At 44.9% G+C, this 16,856-nt stretch overlaps 1 protein-coding gene across 2 annotated transcripts; it reads right to left on the bottom strand.

Annotated features, from left to right (window-relative positions):
• Window positions 1–218: 218 nt before the first annotated feature.
• On the bottom strand, window positions 219–13,487 carry LOC144591763 (methyltransferase-like protein 27). 2 transcript variants are annotated; one of them, XM_078395792.1, is made up of 7 exons: window positions 13,334–13,487; window positions 11,223–11,321; window positions 6,888–7,008; window positions 5,811–5,939; window positions 3,265–3,403; window positions 2,161–2,253; window positions 219–844 (listed from the first exon to the last, which is right to left on the bottom strand). In XM_078395792.1, the coding sequence occupies exons 3-7, from the start codon at window positions 7,005–7,007 to the stop codon at window positions 642–644; spliced, it is 684 nt and encodes a 227-aa protein (XP_078251918.1). In that variant the 5' UTR covers window position 7,008; window positions 11,223–11,321; window positions 13,334–13,487; the 3' UTR covers window positions 219–641. The 2 variants fall into 2 exon arrangements, with proteins under 2 accessions (XP_078251918.1, XP_078251919.1); XM_078395793.1 differs by lacking the exon at window positions 2,161–2,253 and having other exon boundaries at window positions 220–844.
• Between the last annotated feature and the right edge of the window lie 3,369 nt (window positions 13,488–16,856).

Genomic DNA, 16,856 nt, shown 5'->3' with positions numbered 1-16,856 from the left:
CTGCTGTTCATAGTTTGCATTAATGATTTATGTACCGAAGCACAATTATTAAATTTGTAAATTGTGTGTGTTTGTGTGTGCATCTGTGTGTGTATCTGTGCCCATCTGTGTGTGCATATATATGTGTGCGTTTGTACGCGTATGTGTGTGTGTGTGTGTGTGTGTGTGTGTATGTGTGTCTGTTTGTCTGTGTGCATGTGGATGGGCAGTGGAGGTGTGAGGGGTTGCAAATGGAGGGACAGTCAAACAGAAGTATGTCAATAAATTAAAAGAGCACATTAATCTATTAAGAGAATGGGCAAGTAGATAACAAGTGATGCTGCTATTTCTTAAGGTCCACTTGTAAACCAAACAGGAGTCGCTCAATGTAACATAGTCACAAAGAAATTCAGTGGGGAATTGATTAAGAAGAAACTTGTCTCCCAAAAGTGTCATGGAATGTGGAATTCTCTACCACAGACAAAGGGGAAGTTGAATAGTGTAGACAGGTTGAAGGACCCCACATATGAGGGAGATGGGATAGAGAGGAATAGTGTTAGATTTGATAATGAGAGTGGGCAGAAGGTTGAAGTAGAAAATAGATGGTGACAGCTGGGCAGCGTAGCCATATGCTTCTGTGCCAGATGTGTAATCTCTTCTGGTTATTTCTTCCTGTAGACAGATACGTTTCCATCAGCGTATTCTTCAGACACTCCTGTGAGCAGCATGTCCTTCTGCCACTTCTCTATATGTTGTTTCACAACCTCCTCCCACAGCCCTTTCTTCAGTAACTCTTGGATGGAAGCAAGCAGTTTACTCCTGTGATCACTCTCCTCAGCCCTCAATGCGACACAGATAAGCCCTCCTGAAAGAAAGACCAGCAGTCGCAATTAAAATAAATAATGGCATCACATCTTGCCGAAGAAAAGATGTCCTGTGTTCAGGCATGCAGTCTGCCTGACTAGAATCAGTCCAACAGCATGTAGTCACAGCAGGGGACACTGTGGATGGACCCAGGTCCCTACAGTGCAGCTCAATGTGGAGTGACCTTGACCCCCACAGTATGGGGCAGTGTGGAGTGACCCTGCTGTAACACCAGGTCCCTACAATACAGCTCAACATGGAGTGAAATAAAAAGGAATTGCAGATGTTGGTTTGTACCAAAGATAGACACAAAATTATAGAATACCTCAGCGGGTCAAACAGCATTCAGGAGAAAATGGACAGGTGACTTTTCAAGTCGGGACCTTTCTTCAGACTTCTTCAGATAGAAGAAGGGTCCTGACCCGAAATGTTTGTTTGTTTTATGTGCATGTATGTCTGTGTGTGTGTATGTATATGTGTGTATAAATATATATACACTCACACAAACCTTTTTTTCTCGTTTATTCCTTTGTTTACAGTGTAATGTTTACATTGTGGCGAGTCTAGAAGCGGGTGTGTGTTGAAGACGGAGTTTATTTGCATGGGCAAAAACCCCGTAACAAACGCAATACTCACAACTGTAGACAACCAACGAATACGTCTTTACCGGACGGAGTTCAACACTAGACTAACTCTTCTCTCCCGCGCTGGCCCACCTCGTGACGTCGTTAGCCAATCCGAGGGTTCGAACTCTCAGCCAATCCCTATGTCCCTACAACATATTCTGTTTTGTTGCAAGTAAGAATTACATTGCTTTATCTGGGACATATGACAATAAAACACTCTTGACTCTCTAGACTCTTGACCTGCTGAGTTACTTCAGCATTTTGTGTCCATCTTCAGTGTGGAATGCTCCTGCTGTAACTCCAGGACCCTAGAGTGCAGCTCAGTTAGAGTGATCCTTCTGTAACACCAGATCCCTTTTGTATGGGTCAGTGTGAAGTGACCTTGCCATTTTGCTCTACCAGTTAAACATGGCCTGTATGTTTTATTTGGGTTGTGTGCTCCTTCCTTTGGCTGTTCTAATGATACCACTTCATTTGTGGGACCTTTCTACTGAGTAGAAACAAGAAATTGCAGGTGATTGTTAACATTCTGAAGGAGTACTGGATTAGCTCAACGGGTCAGGCAGCATTTCTGGAGAACATGGAGATGTGACGTTTTGGGTCAAGTCCTCAAACATCACATATCCATGTTCTCCAGAGATACTGCCTGATCTGCTGAGTTACTTCTGCCCTTTCTGACCTTTGTACTGACCTGTTTTGGTGATTCTCAGCAATTCTGGAAGGATTTCCCATGGCAGATGTTGCTGGAGTATTCCACCAACAACCATCACAACATCGTAGGTACCTGCAGGATATTTCAACAACAAGCAGATATGCAACACAGATATTCACACACATCTGAAAGAGATGCATATGCTCTTAGAGATTAAATTAAATGAAACACCTGACCTGTTGAGCGAAGGTCCATGACAGAAAGGTCAGACTGGGAATGGGAAGGGGAGTTGAAGTGCTCGGCCACCGGGAGATCAGTTTGGTCAATGCGGACCGAGCGCAGGTGTTGAGCGAAGCGATCGCCAAGCCTGCGCTTGGTTTCGCCAATGTAAATAAGTTGACATCTAGAGCAGCGGATGCAATAGATGAGGTTGGAGGAGGTGCAGGTGAACCTTTGTCTCACCTGGGAAGACTAAATGTCAACTTATTTACATCGGCGAAACCAAGCGCAGGCTCGGCGATCGCTTCGCTCAACACCTGCGCTCGGTCCGCATTGACCAAACTGATCTCCCGGTGGCCGAGTACTTCAACTGCCCTTCCCATTCCCAGTCTGACCTTTCTGTCATAGACCTCCTCCAGTGCCATAGTGAGGCCCACCGGAAATTGGAGGATCAGCACCTCATATTTCGCCTGGGAAGCTTGCAGCCCAGTGGTATGAACATCGACTTCTCCAACTTTAGATAGTTCCTCTGTCCCCCTCTTCCCCTCCTCCTTCCCAGACCTCCCTCTATCTTCCTGTCTCCACCTATATCCTTCCTTTGTCCCGCCCCCCTGACATCAGTCTGAAGAAGGGTCTCGACCTGAAACGTCACCCATTCCTTCTCTCCTGAGATGCTGCCTGACCTGCTGAGTTACTCCAGGATTTTGTGAATAAATACCTTCGATATATACCAGCATCTGCAGTTATTTTCTTATACTTCCATTAAAGTTAGATAAGTCTGACTAACCACTAAGCATCTTGTTCCTTGACGACAAGAAGATCTCTTCAATATTGGGCACAAACTCTATGCTCAAAGATTATTCTACAGAATAAATGTGCTTCTCTCCTGGATTTCCATTAAAACAGATGATATCAGCCATTTACCTTCTTTTACGGGCAGCTGTTTATCCGCAGTTATCAGACAGTGCATCAGCTTCTGGTACATTCCTTTGGATTCAGATATCTTCAGCATTTCTTCACTGCCATCCATTCCATGGAAGTTCTTGAAGCCCAGTTTCTGCATCTGAAGGAATCAGAATTTTCTGCATTTCACCTTGCCCAACTTGCCCACACCGGCCAACAAGACCCAGCTACGCTAGTCCGAACTGTGGGGATATGGATTGGTCCATATCGCCCAAACCTATCCTGTCCATAAGGTGTCACCCATAAGATCCATAAGATGCTGGAACGTTGAGCGAAAACAAAAACAGACTGCTGGAGGAACTCAGCAGGTCAGGTGGCATCTGTGGAAGGAAATGGATAACTTGCCCCCATTGAACTTATTTCCTCATAACTCAACTCTATCTTATCCAACTTTAGATAGTTCTTCTGTCCGTCCCTTCCCCTCCTCCTTCCCAGATCTCCCTCTATCTTCCTGTCTCCACCTATATCCTTCCTTTGTCCCGCCCCCTGACATCAGTCTGAAGAAGGGTCTCGACCCGAAACGTCACCCATTCCTTCTCTCCCGAGATGCTGCCTGACCTGCTGAGTTACTCCAGCATTTTGTGAATAAATCTATCTTATCCCCTCTAGTCCAACCCTTTCCCACCAACATTCAGAACATCTCATACGTTCACCAGCACTGGAACAACTTCCAATTCCTTGGCCCCCATTACCAGTACAACCGAGATGTTGATGGGAAAGAGGCGGACAATGCTTTGGGCCAGGAACCTCCTCCACACTAATGGAATAAAGGGGAGATTGCTGGTGGAGAGAAGTGAGCGGAAAGGGTGGTGGCAGAGCTGGCAGGTGGATGCAGGTGTGGAGGGGTTGATTGGTAGATGTGTCAGGTGGGGGAGAGAAGGGTGGAGATGGTAACCAATACTGGAGGTGATAATTGGAAGCCACTGGGTGAATAAATGGAATGCTTATAATTTCATTCCCCATCATTTGGAATAGAAAGGGTAAATGCACAAATGCCTTTTACCCAGAGTAGGGGAATCAAGGACCAGACGACATACGTTTAAGATGAGGGGGGAAAAGACTTAATAGGAACCTGAGGGGTAGCATTGTTACACAAAGAGTAGAACAAACTGAGGGAGGAGGTAGTTGAGGCTGGTGCCATCACAACATTAAAACAACATTTGGATAGTTACATGGATCGGATAGGTTTAGGGGGATATGGGCCAAACGCGGACAGGTGGGACTAGTGTAGATGGGGTAAGTTAGTTGGCATGGGCAAGTTGGGCTGAAGGGCCTATTTCCATGCTGTATGTCTGACACTATGACTATCAGGAAAGCCTGAGAGATCAACAATTTTTCTTTTGATCTTTCTCAGTTTCTTCAAATCAAAGCTCTGGTCATGAGCCTTCCCACTCTGCCTGTCTTTTTGTTGAACATTCTTTGTCCAAATGCATGCTGGCACCTCTCCCCAACTCTTTCTCCACTGCATGATGACTGTATTGGGCTGCTTCTTGCACCCATGCAGAACTCGCCAATTTCATCACCTTCACCAGCTCCCCTCTTCCTTACCCGCTCCCCTTTCTTTCCACTCCTTTCCAACTGTACATCACCCATCCCTCCTCAATTCAGGTCTCTCAGTTTCCTATCTTCTCCCTACCCCCTACCCCATTCCCTTCTACTCATTATCTCTCCCTCACGTTCTACGTTGCATTCCCCACCTTCGTTTCTTATCTGATTCAAACATTTACAACCTCTTGGCTTCTCCCACTTATCATCTCCAGTGTTGGGCACTACCTCACCTTTCTCCCCTCCATCTGATCTCATCTACCAAACAATCCCTCCTCACCTGGGTCCACCTCTCATTTGCCAGCTCTGGGCCCAGCCCTCCCCCTCACCTCTCTGCCAGCTCTCACCTCTCGACTCCATCAGTCTGAAGAAAGATCCCGACCTGAAACATCGTCTGTCCTTTTTCCATTCAAGCTTGCAATCTGACCTGCCGAGTTCCTCCAGCAGTCTGTTTTTGTGCCTTACATCTGATGCTATTACCAGAGAAGATCACCGTGGAAACTGCTGAATCGTTATTAAAGCTTAAATGGTTAGAGTCATTGAACTAAAGCAACACACTATTTCTATCCCAGTTTGACCTATTTAATGCTCTCTCGCATTAACTCTGCTTCTCTCTCCACAGACACTGCCTGCATTGCTGAATATTTGCAGCAAGCTCTGTTCTTAGTTCAGAATTCTAGCATCTGAATCAACACGGGGACATTTTCAATAAACAACACAACTTCTAGATGTGGTATGTTTGATGGAAGGTACAATTCTGAAAATGAAGATATTTATAAAATTTTGGCCATTCAGATTTGCGAAAGAAACTGTGGTGTTGAGAATTTCATTATTTCTGTCCACATCCACAGTAAGAAACAGATTGACTCTGGGACCACTTCACTAGCACACCGGCATGGGCACAGATGGCACGGTTTCACATCATTATCTCTTGTGACATTTGATTAGAGTTTGTCTCTTACCAGCTCCGCCACCATTCCTGTTCCACAGGGCACATCCAAAACCAGCGCACTGCTTCGATCTTCCGAATATACTGAATTGAGGGTTTCCACACCAAGACTGGGAGCTTGGTAATCCATCACACTTACGTCCTGTGGAGAGACAGAGATTTTGCTAATGAGGTCCGATGGTTAAAGGATTTTACCCTGTGCAATCCATACCTTGCAGTTAAGGATGGTAGGAGGAGGACTAATCTGGAGACCACAAATTGCTGGAGTAACTCAGCTAGTCAGGCAGCATCCCTGGAGAACATAGATACCTGACATTTGGGGTCGAGACCATTATTCAATCTGGAGTATGCAATGGGGTGTCTGAAAACCATGGTGATGTTGCAGATAAATAAGCCGATAAATAGGCTGCCATTCTCTGAATGGGAACATTTCAAATACTCTTAAAATTGTGGAAATGTCTACCAAAGTGCTAGTATAAATTCAATGGGCTGAATGGTCACCTTCTGCTTGGCAATATTATTTGTGGCAAGATAGGGCGGCACGGTGGCACAGCAATAGAGTTGCTGCCTTACAGCACCAGAGACCCGGGCTCAATCCTGAGCACGGGTGTTGTCTGTACGGAGTTTGTACGTTCTCCCTGTGACGTGCGTGGGTTTTCTCAGAGATCTTCGGGTTCCTCCCACACTCCAAATATCGACAGGTTTGTAGGTTAATTGGCTTGGTATAAATGTAAATTATCCCTAGTGTGTGTGTACGATAGTGTTAATATGCGGGGATCACTGGTCGGTGCAGACTTAGGGGGTCGAAGGGCCTGTTTCCGTGCTCTATCTCTAAACTAGACTAAGCTAAACTAAATATGACTGCATATCAAGTTAGAGAAATGAAGCAGATAACAAAACAATTCAATTGGAGAAAACTTAGGGAAAAAGTTTCCAAAAGCAGGACATTTTGTTCATCATTGACATTTGTACAAAAGAGTAACTGGCATTATAGAGGATACATGGTGAGGCCCTAGGAACAGTGGCAAAGTTACTGCACAGTTGGATGGCGAGAGTCTTAGCCCCTAAAGTAAACATGTATAGACGTTACCTTTTCATAGTTCTCTGCCCAAGAGTTGTAAAAATTAACTTTCTCTTCTGTGTCCATGTCACTGTATAATGTGAGGAGGTTCTTGGTAGCAGCAGCCACATTGACTCCATCCTTATTCATCCTAAAACAATAAAAAAATCCTTGTTGGTAATATCCAGTTATGAGGGATTAAAATGAGGTATACCTTCTGATGGAGATACAAAGAACTGCAGATGCTGGTTTGCAAAAAAAGACACTAAGTGCTGGAGTAGCTCAGTGGGTCAGGCAAGTATCTCTTGAGAACATGGATAGGTGACATTAAGGGTCAAGACCCTTCTTTAGAATTCATGTTCTCCAGAGGTGCTGCCTGACCTGTTGACTTTCTCCAGCACTTGGTGTCCAACTTACGCTGCGGCAGTACAAAGATTGAAACAGCACAGATACACCCTGCACCAAAACAATGTGCAAAGATTGAAACAAGACAGATGGACTCGGCCCACAAATGCTGCAAAGAGACTGAAACATGGATCCTACATACAAATATTGTGCAAAGTGTTGCCCCTCAGTAAAACAGCGCATGAATGTTAAAGCACGCAAGAAGGGAAATGTATAATTTTAACTGTGCTGCTAGAAGGCAACTGATTTTAATCTGTATATTGATTGAACTAATCAATCCGGCAAAGATATCAGGTAGAAACAGAAAATGTAAGGATGGCAGTGACATAGCGGTAAAGTTCCTGCTTACAGCGCCAGAGACTCAAGCTCGATTCTGACTACGAGTGCTGTCTTTATGGAATTTGTACGTTCTCCCTGTGATCGCGTGGGTTTTCTCCAGGATCTCTGGTTTCCTCCCACATTCCAAAGACATACAGATTTGTAGGTTGTCTGGCTTCTGTAAATTGATCTTGTGTCCCTGCTCAGCACAGACTCTGTGTGCCAAAGGGCCTGTTTCCACACTGTATCACTACACTAAACTAAACTACACTGCAGTTGCTGGTGAATACACAAAAAGGGACACAAAGTGCTGGAGTAACTCAGCAGGTCAGGCAGCATCTCTGGTGACGTTTCGGGTCGAGAACCTTCTTCAGACTGAGAGTCAGGGAGACAGAAACTAGAGGTCTGAAAAGGTTCAGAACAAATTAGAGCCGGCACCGATGACCAAGGAAAGGTAGCGCCAACGGTGGTCCATTGTTGGCTGTGTAAGAGGCAATAATGAAGGGATATATAGATGCAAATAGTAGGCAGCAAGCATGGTTTCCAGAGAAACAAGACTGCACCCTGATCTCCCACACCTGATAGGAGGCAAATTTTTATACTTTGTGCCAAATACGTATGAATTTACTGATGCAAATTACAGAAGTACTCGAGGACGATTTCCAATTTGCAAGTTGAATCAGTAGTGAGAAAGGCAAACGCATTTATTTCGAAAGGACGGTTATAAAAACAGGGATGCAATGCTGAGGGTTTATAAGGCACTGGTCAAACCGCATTTGGAGCATTGAGAACTGTTTTGGGCCCCATATCTGAGGAAGGATGTGCTGTCATTGGAGAGGGTCCAGAGGTGGTTTACGAGAATGATCCCAGGAATGAGTGGGTTAACATATGATGAGCGTTTGATGGCACTGGGCCTGTACTCGTTGGAGTTTAGATGGATGAGGGGTGACCTCATTGATTCTTACCGAATAGTGAAAGGCCTGGATATAGTGGATGTGGAGGGTATGTTTCCACTGGTGGGAGAGTCTAGGACTAGAGGCCATAGCCTCAGAATAAAAGTATGTACCTTAAAGAAACATAGAAACATAGAAAATAGGTGCAGGAGTAGGCATTTTGAGGTTAATCAATATTCATGCCACTGGATTGTAAACTGCCCAAGCTGTTCCACCGGGTCTTGTGTGTCCAGCCGTGCGGCCTGCCAGGACAAGTGATCAGGAATATTGAGTGAAGTTAGACGATGAACCATGATCTTATTGAAAGGTTGAGGAGTTAATTGGCCCACTTCTGCTCCTATGTTTCTACATCAGTTCGTGATGCACCGTGGGGCATTGTTGAAGTACATTAGTCATAGCATTTTGCAGCATAAAATCAGGACCTTCAGCCCACCATTGTCTATACGACCACCATGCCCATTTGTCTCAGTCTCAACCCTGCCTTTAGAGATACAGCGCGAAATAGGCCCTTAAGACCACCGAGTCCACGCCGACCAGCAATCACCCCATACTGAGCAATCGACAGGATGCTGGCCATGGCCACAGTCATGGTCATTCTGTCCAACGCTTCCTGAACACTGTGATATCTCAGCGAGGGTGAGGTCATGTAGATGAGGTGACCACGCTATACAGAGATGGGAATGGACCAGATATACACATCCACACATATTATGTCAAGATGAGAATGGGTCAGATACACCCATGTACAAGTGCTGTAGAGAATGAAGTAGCTCAAAGACTTTAAAGAGATTGAAACAGATCGACCGATCCACAAATATTGTGCGGAGATTTTAAAAGGACAGATAGATCTCATTCATAAATATTGCACAAAAATTGATACACTCTGCCAATAAGATTGAAATTAGTTCTGGCTTGCTGCACACTTACTGAGCCCTTAATGACAAATGCCACTGCACAAATAGCAAAAAAGGAAATCTGCTAAATGTAACTGTGGGAACCTTGATTGAACCAAGGTCACTTACAAAACTCTGGCCTCTATATAACTTTAGTGGTGACAATGCTTCTCTAGAGTATTAGACCAGTAAACCAACCTTAAACTCTATTTGTTGTTTCAAATCTACCACACAAAAGATCCCAAGGCTTCGACGTGAGATTTAGGATGTGAGAAACTGAAGCAGCTGGTGGGAAACCAACATGGTCTGTAGAAAGGTCTCACCCGAAACATAAGTCTCAAGATGGTTCTCGACCCGAAACATCACCTATTTCTTTTCTCCAGAGATGCTGCCAAGTTACTCCAGCTTTTGGTGTCTATCTTTGGATCCTGAAACTGTGAGGCAGCAGCACTAACTCATGTTTATGCAATCTCTTTTATGTCTTGTTTGAGTCGTTGTTGAGATGTTTCCACCTGTAAGTTTAGGTTTAGGTTTGTTATTGTCAAGTGTACAGTGGTACAGTGAAAAGCTTTGTTTTGCATGCTATCCAATCAGTCAGATATTACTATAAATAAATACAATCAAGACAAACTCAAGTACAATGGGTAGAGCGTAGGAGAAGGCACAGAGTGCAGAATATAATCCTGAGCAATCTGGCATAACAGCTCCAAAGACAAAGTTCAATGTCCACAAATAGTTGAGGTGAATCAGACTGTACCTAGCCTGTGGAAGGACCATTCAGAAGCCAAATAGCAAGAAGATGGTCCTGAATCTGGTCGTGTGCATTTTCAAGCTGCTGTATGTTCTGCCCAACGGGAGCAGGGAGAAGGCATAACCCGAATAGATCATGACTGAATTGGTGGTTCTGGCATAGAAGAGGAGTTGAGGCCAGCTTAGATCAACCATAATCATATTGAATAGTGAGGCAAACACGATGGGCCAGGTAATGGACACAAAGTGCTGGAGTAACTCAGCGGGTCAGACAGAATCTCTGGAGAAAAGGAATAGGTGATGTTTTGGGTCAAAACCCTTCTTCATCAGGTGGCCTATTCTTGCTTCCCTTTTCTTGTATGTTTTTTCTGTTCTCAATCTTAGGAACATTTCCTCAGGATCCTTGCAGGCTGCCTCTACTGAGATATGCTACATGCAATACTCACTGCTCACTGCAGGAATACAGGAGAGTAGCGCCAGCTGGATGGGAAAACCCACTGTTAACAACTGTGACCTTAGCATTCACCCGACATTTGGCTACACGTTATTCCACATTTCTGCTTCTCATATTCTCTACTCTTATGTCAAGACTTTTCTCTTCTTTTATCTGCTTCCTGACCCCCACCCACAAACTGGGGACACCCAACATCTTTACAACCATGTTTTTCTTTCTTTTATAAAACCACCTGCAGGCACTCTATTCCATGTGTTCTGTCAGGGGATAAACCTTTCCCCTTGGTCCACTCTGGTCATTTCTCTATTTTCATTACACTCTCTGGTTCATAATGCATGTTCTGTACATATATCCTCGGAGTTCATTTTACATGGCTTCTCTTAGCATTCAGAATTACCCATATTACAATACTAACTCTTACACAGGTACCTGACTTACTCATACAATGAGACTCAAACCCACACTCAAAGTCCTCGAACCTGAACAACCAAATGTCATTCACGTTTATTCCGGCTTCGGCAGCGCCCTTCGCCCACCTGGATTCAAGAAGGTACTCGTGGCAGAAAAGACACGATGTAAGAGAAATCCTTACCTTTTTATTTAGTGCCGGCTGTCTCGGTTGTTACGAGAGCTGTGTTTGCACGAACCGTAGTCGGTGGAAGAGATTGTGATCTCGTCTGAACCTCCAAAACTGTCGGAATAAATTACATGAGATGCGAGTGACTATCAAACTGCAGCTACTTTATTTGCTATAATGTGTCAGACAAGGGGAGTAGTCAAGCAAGAGACTGTTCTGCATATTCAAAGCATATAGTATATTTATACCATTTTTGATAGCAGAAGAGCAAGGTTAGTCAAGTGCATTTTTTTTACATGGTTAACTATTGTGATCCAGCATTCTGTAATTTTCCACTGGAAACAGATATGTTCATCTACAAGGAAGATCAGAGTGGGTCTATGTGTAGCCTTGAGCTCACTAACATCCTTCTGTTCAGCAGGTTTATTTATTTTAACTCTATGGGTCGCCATTAGCAAATTTGCAGATGATACAAAGCTGGGTGGTAGTGTGAACTGTGAGGAAGATGCTATGAGGTTGCAGGGTGACTTGGACAGGTTGTGTGAGTGGGCGGATGCATGGCAGATGCAGTTTAATGTGGATTTGTGTGAGGTTATCCACTTGGGTGGTAAGAATAGGAAGGCAGAGTATTATCTGAATGGTGTCAAGTTAGGAACAGGGGACGTACAACGAGATCTGGGTGTCCTAGTGCATCAGTCACTGAAAGGAAGCATGCAGCTACAGCAGGCAGTGAAGAAAGCCAATGGAAAGTGGGCCTTCACAACAAGAGGAGTTGAGTATAGGAGCAAAGAGGTCCTTCTGCAGTTGTACAGGGCCCTAGTGAGACCGCACCTGGAGTACTGTGTGCAATTTGAGGAAGGATATTCTTGCTATTGAGGGCATGCAGCATATGTTTACTAGGTTAATTCCCGGAATGGCGGGACTATCATATGTTGAAATACTGGAGCGACTACGCTTGTATACACTGGAATTTAGAAGGATGAGAGGAGATCTTATCGAAACGTATAAGATTATTATGGGGTTGGACACGTTAGAGGCAAGAAACATGTTCCCAATGTTGGGGGAGTCCAGAACAAGGGGCCACAGTTTAAGAATAACGGGTAGGCCATTTAGAACTGAGATGAGGAAAAACTTTTTCAGCCAGAGCGTTGTGAATCTGTGGAATTCTCTGCCTCAGAGGGCAGGGGAGGCCAATTCTCTGAATGCATTCAAGAGAGAGCAAGATAGAGCTCTTAAGGATAGCGGAGTCAGGGGGTATGGGGAGAAGGCAGGAACGGGGTACTGATTGAGAATGATCAGCCATGATCACAATTGAACGGCAGTGCTAGCTCGAAGGGCCGAATGGCCTCCTCCTGCACCTATTGTCTATTGTCTATTGTCACCTGAAGCAATTACCTGGAGTAAAGTTTAATTCCCACAGAAGCAATTACTGCCCATGTTGAAAGACAAAATGGAAGAACAGCTCAGTTCTTCCCACAATTCCCATAGAAGGAATGCGTGGAGGTAGAGGAGAAAAAGGTGTGGGTCCAGATGGGGCACAAGGGAGACCAATGGGGACAAAGAAAAGGTGGGTGGGGGAGTAGGGGGAGTGGGGGTTTGCTTGTTAGAAGTTACCTAAAATTGGAGAATTCAATGTTCATACCTTGGGTTGTAAACTACCCAAGCAGAATATGAGATATTGCTCCTCAACACACAATAAGGACAATTTTACCAGGCCGATTAAACTACAAACATTTTTGGAGTATCGGAGGAAATCGGAGCACCCGGAGTAAACCCACACAGATCACGGGGGGAATGTACAAACTCCGTATGGACAGCCCCCGTTGTCTGTAAGGCAGCAACTCTACCGCTGCATCATTTGTTCCCCATTTGCACCATTTGCAGCCCAATTATTCGACCAAACCCAGATATTCTCCTACATTCACTGCTTAAAGATTAAGCTGACTGAATTATAACATAGTTCTTCACTTATAGTAAACACATGTAAATGTTTTTAAAAGTTCCACATAAACACCAGAACCGCTGAAATATCTCCATAAACTGACCAAGCTACCACATGTGGGGATGGTAGTTCCACATAATACTGCATGTGAAGGAAAGAAAGATTCTCCATTCATCGAACCCACTTTCTTCAAACCTATTGCTTTTATCAGCAGCGTTGGTGATAACTGTCTGATGGGGGTCCAGGTGTGATAATACTTCATCAGTGCAATGTCATGAGCAAACACGGAAACACCTTCGCCTTTGCTTCTTGTCTTGTCCTTTTACATCAACAACATTATTTAAATGCTACATCGCTCAAGGACCTGTTGTAAATAGATGAGATTGAATTGTGTGTTTAATGCTCAAAATGGCGGCACTGTGCAGCAGCTGCGGCTCACCTGCAGTCCGTTTGTCTTTTTTGTTTTTTTGTTGTTTCTTTGTCTTAATTGTCGTGTTTAGATGTGATGTAGTGTTTTTTGTGGTTGTGTATTATGTGGAGGGGGGGGGGATGGGGAACTGTAAAATTGTCTCTTCCGAACGGAGACCCGACCTTTTATTTTGGGGTGGTGTCTCCGTTCCCGCTGCGGCCTACCATCGGCCAAACACCTGGAGCTGGCGACCTCCACCTGGGACCACCTGGGCTCTGGTTCGCAGAGCCCGCAGACCGGACGTACCATCTGCGGAGCTGGCTGCCTTCGGAGGCTGTGGTGGCGCTGCGAGTGCCACTGCGACTCGCCTTCGGATGCTCCGGAGGCTCCGGCTGCGGGCCGCGTGGATATTGGAAGCTTGCAGACCCTGCCTTAGTTGGGGGCCGACATTGGGAGCTCCGGCAGGGGTAGAGTCTTTGCCCGCCCCGAATTGCGGGACTTGGGTCGGCTCGCCGCGGACCTTTCACCGTCCGTCTAGGCCTGGAACAGGCCGCGGGATTTTCGCTGCCCGGCGGGGGCTTCAATGTCGGGAGCCCCGACCGCCCCGACGTGGCAACTTCAACAGCCTGACCGCGGGAGAAGATGGCAGGGGAAGAGAAAAGACATCCTGGCCTTCCATCACAGTGAGGAGGTGACTGGAGGAGACTCACTGTGATGGATGTTTCTTTTTTTTTGTTTTGTGTTGGTTTGTAATTGTGTGTGTTATTACTTATTTTTATTGCTCTTATTGTTGGACTGTGGGTAACGGAATTTCGTCCAACAGAGTTGGGGTTTTTTTATGACAATAAAGGTTATTCTGATTCTGATTCTGACCTTCCCTGACCAAATTTACCTTTTTGTTGACTCCAGTAGAAAGAGAAATGGGGCTTGATAAATAATGGGAAGCCATACTATCTCCTATCACCATTAAACAAAAGAGGGCTTTAAAAGAGTAAATCAATTTGTTGAGTCTACCATGGCAAGGTACAAAGACCTCAAGCAGTGGAAGATGTTTATTTTTTGGATGCTGGGCCACATTAACAAGTTTTGTTTCCAGGCAGCAGATTAGTATGCAATTACAAGGGAATTTGAAATGGTGAGGCTTGGTGTGTATACACTGACTGATGAATAGCTTTACATTTCAGTCGTATCATCAGCAACGTCATTCATTTTAATAATAATAATAATAATGCATTACATTTATATAGCGCTTTTCAAACACTCAAAGACGCTTTACAGGGATTTCTAGAACATAGAGAAGTGAATAAATAGATAAATAAGTAAACGAGCAGAAAAAGGAGACAGAAGGTGAGGTGACCTTCAGTGGTTGAAGGCAGTGCGGAACAGGTGGGACTTCAGTGATGTTTTGAATGTGGTGAGTGAGGAGGAGTCTCTGACGGTTTGGGGTAGTGAGTTCCATAGGGTGGGAGCAGCAATGGAGAAAGCCCTGTCCCCCCAGGATCTGAGTTTGGTCCGGATGGGGGGGGACAGGAGATTGGCAGCAGCAGAGCGGAGGGTGCAGGTGGGAGTGTGCCTGTGGAGGAGGTCAGTCAGGTAGGATGGGGCCAGGTTATGGAGGGCTTTGTAGGTCATGAGGAGGATTTTGTATTGGATTCTCTGGAGGATGGAGAGCCAGTGGAGTTTGTAAAGGACGGGGGTGATATGGTCACGGATCGGGGAGTGGGTGAGTAGACGGGCAGCGAAGTTTTGAATGTATTGAAGTTTACTGATGATTTTTGAGGGTGAGCCATAGAGGAGGCTGTTGCAGTAGTCCAGACGGGAGGTGATGAAGGCGTGGATGAGGGTTTCTGCAGCTGTGGAGGAGAGGGATGGACGGAGACGGGCAATGTTTTTGAGGTGGAAGAAGGCTGTCTTTGTGATGTTTTTGATGTGTTTGTCGAAGGAGAGGGTTTGATCAAAGATGATTCCAAGATTCCGGATGTGAGGGGAGGTGGATACTGGGAGACCATCAATATTGAGGATGAAGTTTTGGGTGGATTTGGTGAGCGTTTTTGGACCAATGATGATGATTTCAGATTTGTTGCAGTTGAGTTTGAGGAAATTTGATTGAAGCCAAGATTTTATTTCAGTGATGCAGTTTGTCAGTGTAGAGTGTGTGGTGGTGGAGATTGACTTGGTGGAGATGAGGAGCTGGATATCATCGGCTATTTTGCTATTCATTCTGTTCACTTTTATCAGTTAAAGGAACACCATCCCCATGCAAAGATCGCAATGGGATGATTTCTAAAATCATGCAACAGTCCCTTTGTCCACCTTGTACCACTCTGTACCTTTAGCTTTCCCTCTAAATTAGTCACTGTGATTTAGGAATATTTTGCTAGTCGTTCATCTTCGCTGGGTCATACTCCCGAAACTCCCTGTCCGGCCGCACTGTGGAAGCACCTTCTCTAGAAGGACTGCGAGACGGAAGCTTATTACTATCTGAAGAAGCTTCACCTATCCATGTTCTCCAGAGATGTTGCCTGACCCACTGAGTTACTCCAGCACTTTGTGTCCTTTTATTATTATCTTGTCAAGGAATGAGAAATGATGACAAATCCAAAAATAATAAAAGATTTTTAAAATAGCCTTATCACAGCTGAATGTGAACAAAACCTAATCTTGGCAATCATGTGGTTAATAGTGCAGTTACACAAAGCCCAATCTTTTCGTAGAGTTCAATAGAATTCCCAAAGATAGACACAAAAAGCTGGAGTAACTCAGCAGGACAGGCAGCATCTCTGGAGAGAAGGAATGTGTGAATGGGTTTCAGGTCGAGACCTTTCTTCAGACCCATCAATTTCCACCATGCTTTCATTCTCTGTTAATCTCTTATCAAAGGACGAAACACAATTTAGACAGGTCTATTGTTAACATTCAAGCTGCCATTCAGAATTATTTCCTGCATTGTGATCTGCACATCCTACTGAGGCCTCAGAAAAGCCACCAGCATCCACAAAGACTCTTCACACCCATGCAACAGTCTGTTCGAACTTCTACTATCGGGCAGACGATACAAGGCCTTCTACGCCCACACCTCCAGACTCAGGAACAGCTTCATCCCCAGGGCCATAGCTGCTATGAACCGGTCCTGCTGAGCCGGATGGTCACATCGCACAGCGAACCGGCACAGATCTACTTGCACTTTATTCTGTTTTAAAACTGTTCTAATTTGTTTAATTGTTTAAATTAATACTGACTAGCTAATTAATTTATTGCGTCTTATGGGAGGCTCATTCACAATCTCGTTGTACTCCTG

This window comes from Rhinoraja longicauda, unplaced genomic scaffold (assembly GCF_053455715.1).
Source record: "Rhinoraja longicauda isolate Sanriku21f unplaced genomic scaffold, sRhiLon1.1 Scf001778, whole genome shotgun sequence".
Classification (NCBI taxonomy): domain Eukaryota; kingdom Metazoa; phylum Chordata; class Chondrichthyes; order Rajiformes; family Arhynchobatidae; genus Rhinoraja; species Rhinoraja longicauda.
This window is presented reverse-complemented; position numbering and strand designations above follow the sequence as displayed.